The 9,914-nt window shown below is 49.3% G+C and overlaps 1 protein-coding gene across 1 annotated transcript; it reads right to left on the reverse strand.

The window, feature by feature from the left end:
* Nucleotides 1–611: 611 nt before the first annotated feature.
* LOC105037482 (LOB domain-containing protein 20) lies at nt 612–1,831 on the reverse strand. The gene is made up of 2 exons (XM_010913138.3): nt 1,380–1,831; nt 612–1,134 (listed from the first exon to the last, which is right to left on the reverse strand). Exons 1-2 carry the CDS (start codon nt 1,728–1,730, stop codon nt 811–813), a joined length of 675 nt encoding a protein of 224 aa, XP_010911440.2. The 5' UTR covers nt 1,731–1,831; the 3' UTR covers nt 612–810.
* Between the last annotated feature and the right edge of the window lie 8,083 nt (nt 1,832–9,914).

Here is a 9,914-nt window from a genome sequence, read left to right on the forward strand (position 1 = left end):
GCGGAGCCCTCCTGGAGCTGATGTTGCGATCGGAGCCCGGTTCCTGTAGGAGTCCGGGCGGAGTCCTCCTTCAATTAAAGTCAGGTGTGGAGTCCGGTTCCCGTAGGAGCCCGGATGGATCTTACCGACAGTTGACGTTGGCGACGAAGCCCGGCTCCCGTAGGAGTCCGGGCAGGGTCCCCCTTGGTGTTGGAGTTGTGGACGGAGCCCGGCTCCCGTAGGAGTCCGTGCGGAGCCCTCCTGAAGTTAATTCTGCTGAGGACTTCGACTGTGGGTATTTTATACCCAACATCCCCTAATGTTTCTTGCATCATATTTTTGCTGAACATAAAAATGACTAATCATTGGGATCTGCTCATTTGAACAGAAAGCCTCCTTTAGAAAATCATGAAAAAGATATGTTCTTTGTATCCTATCAATTTAATTAATGAACTGCAAACTTGACGCTCCAAGAAGCAATATAAGCAAGTATCATTAATTATTTGAATTGTTCATGTGCATCAGCTTCGCGGTTTGAGGGACCCACTTCAACATACATTGCGAAACTTAAGTAAATCAAACATGAGTTTGTGGCCTCAAAATTTTCAGCACCAATCTACACTATGATCATCTCCAGCTTTAGTGCGGCAAGTGAGATTTGGCTTCGCTAAAATACGAGCATCATCTTTCTACTTTATAGTTTAGTTTGCTAAAAATTAACCACAGTCAAAAGGATATGTCGCACACTTATAATTATATCGTAACACTTTGGTCATGAACAAAACTCAGACTAGCTACTTAGGGGGCATCCAAACCAAGAGCAGCTGAAGATTATTTTGGATGGGAGACACTGCTGGCAAAAGCGGCCGGATTCTGATTCTCGTCCTCTTCCTCCTCGTCATTCGATGGCTGTGAGCGCTGCAGCGGCTCGAAACCTCTTGAAGTTGGCTTGGTATCACCGAGGTCTAAGCCCGAGGCAAAGCTGCTCAGATCCACCATATTATGGCAAGTCCAGGAGTTGCTGGAGTAGGCTGGCTGCAGCACTGCGATGTGCTGTACCTGCTGCGATCCCTGATGAAGGGCACCGGCCACCGCCAATCGGGTATTTATTAGCTGTGACCGCACGATCGATATCTCAGCTTGCAGCGCTGCCACCTTAAAATATCAGAAAGATTAAAAAGAATTAGTATATGTATACAGTATATATCAGGGGGAAAAGACCATGAAAAGAAAGGAGGACTTGAGTTAGTTGTTATCAAATATGCGCAATTTATATCATAACAAACGGTCACTAAAAGAAAGAGAATATAAAGAAGGTTGTTGGAATTAATAATAATATTGATTTGTTTCATCGATCGATATATCGACCGCGTGCATGCATTAATATGTAATTAGAGAACCTGCTGCTGGAGGGAAAGAATGGTGGAGACGCATCCATATACGGGGTCGGCGAGCCTGGCCTGAGCCTCGTAGCAGATGGTGAGCACCGCATCCCCCCGGCGCCCCGCCGGCACGTGCGCCAGCAGCTTGGACACGTTGCTTGCCCCGAACACCTTGTGCACTGCCGCGAACCGCGCCGCCCCCTGCTCGGTCCCGAAGTGCGGCGCGAACAGACACCCGCTCACGCACTTGCGACGCAGGAACTTGCACGCCCCGCAAGGCGCCGACTGGCCTGCCGAGGCAGCACGCTTCCCTGCGTCCCCCCTCGGCCCCCCGCCGCCACCGCCGCCTCCTCCTCCTTTCGAGTCCATCACGGTGGTGGGGCATTAAGTCGAACGGGCTCTGATAAAGGAATTAATAGCAGGAGCCACGTTGGGCTCGTGACGGAGGGAAAAGGAAAAAGGCCCGGCGATGATGGCTGTAGAAGAAGACGACGATTTGTAGGGTGGGGTGGGATGGGATGTGATGGATCGTTGATGATGACTTCCGTTTGGTATTGTTTATATATACACGCACAAATACATGCACACGCACATGAGCGAGTGAAACGGGAAAAAAAAAAAAGAAAAAAAAAAACGGGGCAGGAGAGGGAGCCGCACGTGCGAAGGAATTGTGCGCAGCTGTGTCGACCAAGACAGCATCCAGCCACCTGTGCTCGGGTGTCCGGTAACAGTTGGCCGTAGAACAGGAGCCCGCACCGTGTAGAGCAAGCAGTTGCTCTGAGGTGGGGGTGCACGATGGTGTTTGGTGTTGCAGGGGACGTGGTGTGGGGGGAGGGGGGCAAGCGGGCGGTATAATGTTGCCGCGGGAGGGGGTGGGTGGGGCTGGGAATGAGGGGGGCACGCAATATTTGCGCTGCCCATCCCGTGTTGGTCTCCGTGGGTGGCGCTGGCGGGGTTCACACGATGAGGGAGGGTCTTGCCGCTTGGCATGTCATGCACGCCGAGAGGCTGAGATTTTGTCTCACTCGCGGGCCTCACAGTGGATTAAAAGAAAGTTAGCAACATGCAGAGAGATATTAAATAAGAAAGACATTAATTGATCCACCACCAGAACCACGTCTTGTGTTGCTCTCAGGTGGTTTAATGAATTTGTCGGACATAATTTTAGATGTGTGCAAATAAACTTTTATATCTATACTCATGCTTGAATGATTGATCCATTAATTTTTAAATTATTCTTGTATGCAAGCATATATAATAATTAAATAACATGTGTTGGGTATAAAGTACCTCCGGTCGAAGTTTGTAGAAGACCGATCCTTCGGGGCTCTTCCGGCTTCCGACCTTGTATGTGGCGCCTCTCCGAACTCCCTCGGCCGTCCGAACTTCTCCGATAATAGACTTCTGCGTTCACCCACCGGGCCGCTCCAAAGGCCCTCTGGGCCTCACTGACAATCGACCTCCTACAGCAGCCAACCATTCCCCAAGTCTCTCCCGGACTTCTTCCGGCCACGGACAACCCTACTCCGAACTTCTTCCGGGCTTCGTCAGCATCCGAGCTTCCCCGACAACGAGATTTCTACAATAATCAGACTCCTCCCAAGTTTCTACGGCGGTCGACTGCCTCCCGGATCCTAATCGAGCTCCCGCGAGAACCGAACTTCTGCTACGAACGGTTTACTCCAAACTCCTACGGTGGGTTGTCCACCCCAGATATATACTGTAAGCAAATTTCTTCCGAACTTCTATTACAGGTAGACTCCAGCCGAGCTACTCTGTAGCGAGTGGGCTCTGGATGAACTTCTACAGTGAGATACTACTCCGAGCTTCCACGACAACTGGTCCTCGCCCGAGCTCCTACAATAAACGGCCCCCTTTCGACCTCTCACGAGAATCGAAGCCCGTCCGAACTTCTCCAGCGAATGGATTCCAGACGAGCTTCTATAACGGACGAGCTCCAGCAACTGGGTCCCTGCGATAGTCGATCGCCTCCGATGTCTGCCGAGCCTCCCCAGCACTATCCGAAGTCCATCGCCGACCGACCTTCTACCAGGTCCCCCATAAAATCGGACTTCCCCGATGGATGATCTTCGGATGAGCTTCCACATCAGATAAATCCCAGATGGACTTCCCCAGCAATCGGACTTCTCTGGACTTCGTCAACAAAAAATCTCCGTCCGAGCTTCTGCAGCAGGTGACTCCCGTCTGAAACGTCAGCACCCGAAGCGTCCGACAACAGTAGATTCGTCAGCGACCTCGAAACATCCGAGCCTCTCCTAGAACGACGATATGAAGAACCATTCTGCTCCATCAAGCATCCCAGCCGAGCTTCAGCCGACAGATCCGAACTCTCTGGTAAGCCACAACAAGGGCCACTACCTTACTTCACTCACTGCAATGGATTCCCTGCGGTTCCACTACTCTCTGACAAGCCACGACAAGAGCCGCCATCCTGCTCCACTCTCTGCAACGGATTCCATGCAGCTCCACCACTTTCTGGCAAGTCCCAACAACGGACACCACTCTACTCTTCGTAACAAGCTCCACGTGGCCCTGAACGACCCCTGACGCCACTACTCTCCGTAACAAACTCCATGCGGCTCTGAACGGTCCACTACCAGACAGTTACAGACGTCGCTGTCAATCAGTTATGCCCTCCGTCTATAAATAAGGACCCCTAGATACGTTCTTCTGGAAGCTGGTAACTCTATCTTGAAACTCTACCAAAATTTTCGCTTGAGCACTCCATTTCTGTTGAAGCAGAGTACTGACTTGAGCGTCGGAGGATCTTGCCGGAGCACCTCCAACTCCGATTTAAACTTTCTTTGTAGGTCCCGGCAGTGACCGCGGTCATCCCAGCTCCAGCTTCTCCAACTTTGACGGAATTCTACACCAACAGAATTGATGCTAGAGGAAGGACGTGTGTCTTTGCAGTATCCTTGTTCTTAAAGGAGTGCTCAATGGGACTGATTTCGGTCATCTTCTCCAACATCCTCTTCTCCTTCTTCTACTAGATCTTCACCCGATGCCTCCTCGCAAAGCATCCACCAGGCGATCCACGGCCTCCGCGGCTAGATCTCAGGTTTTGGCCTCACCTCCAGTTTTCCAGGCTCCTCCTCCTCCAGCAACGGCGGTCGGTGCGGAGCAATTTGACCTGCTGGTTCAGCAGATCAGAGGCCTCACTGAAGCGGTGCAGGCCATGCAACAGCAACAATAGCCGCAGGCATCGGTGTGGTTGGAGAGAACATCGTCGGAATTCCAAAATCCGATGGTAGGGCGGGCCACTTGGGCCAGTTGCCCCATCTTTCTCGGAAAGACAAATCTGAGGGTGGAGAGCCCTCAGTCCGATCACGATTCTACTACCGAAGGATCTCTACCTCTATTCTGTCCGAAGATCCTCGAGACCCGCAGTCGAGAGGAATTCCTGGATCGAAGGCTCCAAGAGATGAACCGGTGGATCGAAGAACTCCACCATGCTCCCCCTGCTTATAGTGAGGATATTTGTACTAACCCTCCCTTCTCTCAAATGATCATGCAGGAATCGATCCCGCCAAACTTCAAGCTCCCCCAATTCAAAAGCTATGACGGGACCTCGGACCCGATCGACCACCTGGAGGCCTTTCGGATAATGATGCTGCTCCATGGCGCGCCAGACGTCATTCTGTGCCGAGCTTTTCTATCCACCCTGAAGGGAGCCGTAAGGAACTGGTACTCGGTGTTGAAGCCGGGTACTATATTTTCCTTTGATCAGATGAGCCACCAGTTTGCAGCTCATTTTGTTAGCAGCTGGCATCTCCAGAGAGGTTCAGAGTCCCTCATCAACATCAAGCAAAGGGAGGGGGAATCCATCCGGGCTTACGTCAACCGTTTCAACGTCGCTGCGTTGGAGGTCCGAAACTTGGACCAATCGATCGCGATGGCCACTCTGAAAGGCGGCCTTCAGAAGAACGACCTTCTGTTCTCCTTGGAAAAGAAGTATCCCAAGGATTTTGCCGATTTGCTGGCTTGGGCCGAAGGATATGTCCGAGCAGAAGAAGCCTTCAAGATGAAGGATGAGGAGACCACGAGAGAGCGGCAGGCGGGAGACTCGAGCAAGCCCGTAGTTAAAAAAGGGCCGAGTGAAGCTCGGCCACGCTCTCGAACTCCTTCCGAGTACAGGCATGCTCGGACTCCTCCCCGAGCTCATAAACAGAGAAGCCCAGACCGTCGAGTTCGGCGAGGCTCTCCTCTTGGAAGATTCCACAGCTACGCCCCTCTCAACGCATCGAAAACTCAAGTGCTGATGGAGGTTAGGGAGCAGCTCCCAAGGCCGGAGAGGATGCGCTCGCACCCCAGAAAGCGCAATCCGAACAAATTCTGCCTCTATACAGAGGAGTGTATTCAGCTCTGAGATGAGATCGAGGAGCTCATCAGACGAGGTCGGCTCGACAGATTCATTCGACACCGACCTGAAGGAAGGGAAGATCGGCCTAGGGCCCTGCCACAGCCGGAACCGCCAAGGAGGGAGGAGCAGCCAGAAGATCGGCCTCCAATCGGGATTATCAATTCCATCTCGAGGGGACCCCGGTGGGGAGCAGACCTTCCACGGTTATAGGGTTTGAAAAATCTACGAATGTATTACCAACAACTTTGCCCTGAATAAAAATTCTCTTCATATTTGCGCATTCTTTCTTTTGGTATGAGCTTATAACGATGGGAGATAACTCCCCCATACAAATGAAATTAAGTATGTTAGGAACAGAAGGAGAACCTCATCCTAACATGAGCAAAGCCGAAGGTCTGATTTCTTAAAGACCGGATGGGGGGAGAGGCCCTTACAACGGCCCTTATGTGCCCCCACAGCCTTGTTAGGAACAGGAGAAGAACCTCATCCTAACATGAGCAAAATCGAAGGCCCGATTTCTTAAAGATCGGATGGAGGGAGAGGCCCTTATAACGGCCCTTATGTGCCCCCATAGCCTTGTTAGGAACAGGAGGAGAACCTCGTCCTAACATGAGCAAAGTCGAAGGCCCAATTTTTTAAAGACCGGATGGGGGGAGAGGCCCTTACAACGGCCCTTATGTGCCCCCACAGCCTTGTTAGGAACAGGAGGAGAATCTTATCCTAACATGAGCAAAGTCAAAGGCCCAATTTTATAAAGACCGGATGGGAGGAGAGGCCCTCACAACGGCCCTTATGTGCCCCCACAGTCTTGTTAAGAACAGGAGAAGAATCTCATCCTAATATGAGCAAAGTCGAAGGTCCGGTTTTTTAAAGACCGGATGGGGGGAGAGGCCCTCACAACGGCCCTTATGTGCCCCCACAGCCTTGTTAAGAATAGGAGGAGAACCTTGTCCTGACACGAGCTAAGATCGACTGGCGGGAACAAGGGGAGGACCTCGTCCCGATGCAAATAATGACTCGATTGATCGACAAGGAGGAAAGCTTCCTCAATGACTCCTCTACACTCTCACGACCTCATCAAGAGCAGAGGGAAGACCCTCACTCAAATACAGAAAAAAAGGGGAGACACAAAGAAAAAATGATGAACTACACCGACGATAGGTGAAAAATGAACTACATCAAAGGCACAAGGGACCTCGTCTCGACGAGAGAGAAAACCCTTATCGAAAATCTCTAGTTCCTAAGGGCAAATCGACACGACGGGGACCAAGAACCTTCAAACTACGTCGGCAATGAACAAGATGGAAGATGAAAGAAGTTCGGTGAATGACGACTTAAAGCAAGAACCGGTGAGAGATTACAAACTACGTCGATGCCAAACAAGATGGAAGACAAATAGGGTTTGGTAAACAACCATTTAATACCAGAATGGACAAGGTAATAGACAATTTTATTTTTATTTTGTTGGTGAAGTATTCGTTACAAAGCCTTAAAGGCCAAAAAACAAAAAAAGAAAAGAAGAAAAAGAGGCTCTAAGGAAGCCCAGTTTCTTCCGACTTTGAGCTCTCGATTTCGGCCCTTACTATGGATTGCCTTAAATTTTCAACTTCCTCTTCTAGTTTCATCTTTTTCAGTAGCATATCCTGGAACATCCGATAGAACCGTCGGTGCTCATCCTCTGACTCTCGAAGCCTCCTCCTCAAGACCTCAGACTCTGCCTCAGCATCCTTGACTGCCTGCTGCTCGTGGACCAGCTGAACTTTCAACCACCGTAATTCAGCTTCCTCCCTTCCAAGGACTACAGACAGTTCCGCCATAGTCCCCCTCAAGGAGCAAAGCTTGTCAGAACCTTGTGCAAGGACAGGCTGGACTCTCTCGGACAGTCGCCTCTGAAGGCGGGCAACTTCGTCAGTCGCCATCTGGAGCCTCCTTCGGTAGTCCTCTACTTGTTTTCTTCAGCTGACTCGATAGGCGTCGTAAGTCACTTCGGCGTCCTGCAGCTATTTTTGAAGGTTGGAGAACCTCTTCGACCAGTCTTGGTCGTGGTCAGTCTGGACTATGAGTCGGGACGAGCTCTCTTCCAGTCGGTCGATCTTCTCCCATGCGGTCACTAGCTCGACTTTAAGTGAGCTGATCTTGGAAGCCTGAGTCCAAGATTGGTAGCTGGCACGTTTCTGGAGTTCCTCAAGCTCCATAATGAAGTCGATTTTCCTTTTGGTATATTCCATGAAACTTTTCTTGTGGAGGTCCCGAAAGCGAGTAGCCTCTGCGGTGGCCTTTGAATGGCTCTCCTTCAGCTGGTGAAGTTCGTCTTCCAGCTTCTTGGATTTTCTTGTCAACTGACGAACTTTCCTTTGGAGGTCTCGTATCATTGACTTCAAGGGAATACCCTCCGACAGGGGAAGAGCTTCGACAAGACACTATCGTTGGAGGACAAGAGCGCCACGACTCAAATTAATGCAAGAAGACAAAAAGAAGGAAAAGAATACAAAAAAAAAGAGGAGGGACCCTCCGTAAAGACGAATCCGACTTCATTGATCAAATAAATTTCAAGTACAAGAGAATGAGAAAACAATCACCACAAAGAGAAAAATACAAAACTAGAGGTTTCAGACCTCTGGGGCAGAAGTAGAGGGGGTCGGTGTCCCCGAAAGATCGTCAGCGGTGGCCACGGCAGTCGACGAGGTCCCAGCTGGAAGAGGATCAGTAGCGACTTCGAATGGTCCAGCTTCATCATCGGACACCTCATCCAGGAAGTTGAGATCCAACTTGAAAAACCTCCCAGCCACCTTCTCTTGACAGAGCTCGAACCCCTTGATGAAGGTGTCCTGGCCGAACTGGACCTTCAGATCCTCCATCTTGGGAGAGGCTTTGAACTCCTCCACTGCTCGAGCCCTTGCCTCCGAGACCAGATATAGAATCCATACTTTCAACTCAAAAATCTGCTCCTTCAACTCAGAGACCTGTGCCCTTAATACGGAGACTGTTGGGAAATGTGTCCCAAAAAGCCAATCGTCAAGCTGTTGACGGTTGAGCAACCAAGTATTGTAATTGATTTGTTAATAAATAAAATATATTTGGCATTTTCATCATAAGCTTTCATCTTCTAATGAACTCCGTTGTTATGATGAAGTCCTTAGGACTATTTAAGTTCGATAAAGAGAGAATTTATCGATTAGTCCTTAAAACTGTTCACGATAAAATGATAGGCTGTTAATAAGGACGACAGCTTCTATCAAGCATAGGTCGCTGTAGGCTACATGGGTTGGTTGTCCTCTTAACCAAAGAGTGTGGAGACACTGGTATGGCATACAGATGAGATGTAAGGATACATCATCATTGAACGTGACCAACTCCAGAGCATTCTGCTGTCGAGAATATCTCTGATGGGATATAGGTATAATGTCCCTTAGACTTGAGATCGCCTCAGTGACTTGCAAGCAACTCATTGTGCTTTGGTACTGGACTAACTGAATTTCTAATTCAGGGACGGAAGGCTTCTGGGCACAGTCAAGTACTTGCAAAGTCAGAGTGTGATCGAGATGGGATTGACCACTCCAAGAGTTGGAGAAGAATGAGTCACTGTATTTCAATTTAGCAAAACCTTGGCCAGGGTAATCCATCAGATGGATTTGATATTTTGAAATATAATATGGACAACCTGATCAGAGTTGACAGTTAAACTCTGGGGTGTCCTATGATCATTTTGGTCAAGGAGATGAATTATATGAAAACTATATCCGCATGGGTTCTAAGGATGTTGTTCTACACATTCGACCTATCCGGTCGTCGGGTACCATTGCTAGATGGTCACTTCGATTGGTATAAAATTTGTTCCTATGCTACCGGCTTAGGTTCGGACCTATGAGGTCACACACATTAGAGTTCATGATCCGATCAGATGGTTGATCAACGATTAAGAATTGTTCTAGGGTTAAATGATCAATACGATTGACATTTAACCCAGTGCAAGTGTTGCAGGAGGATCTATTAGCAATTCGATTGCTGATTGGCTTAATTTGATTAAGCCAATGGGCTGAGATTAAGTCTAATTAAATATGATTTAATTAGATTTGGTTTGGGCTTGATTGGATCAAGTCCAATTGGTTTATTGGATAAGCCAAGTGCAAGAAAAAACTAATCCTAGTTCAACTAGGACTTGGGTCAAT

Source organism: Elaeis guineensis, chromosome 1 (genome assembly GCF_000442705.2).
Source record: "Elaeis guineensis isolate ETL-2024a chromosome 1, EG11, whole genome shotgun sequence".
In the NCBI taxonomy this organism is placed as follows: Eukaryota; Viridiplantae; Streptophyta; class Magnoliopsida; order Arecales; family Arecaceae; genus Elaeis; species Elaeis guineensis.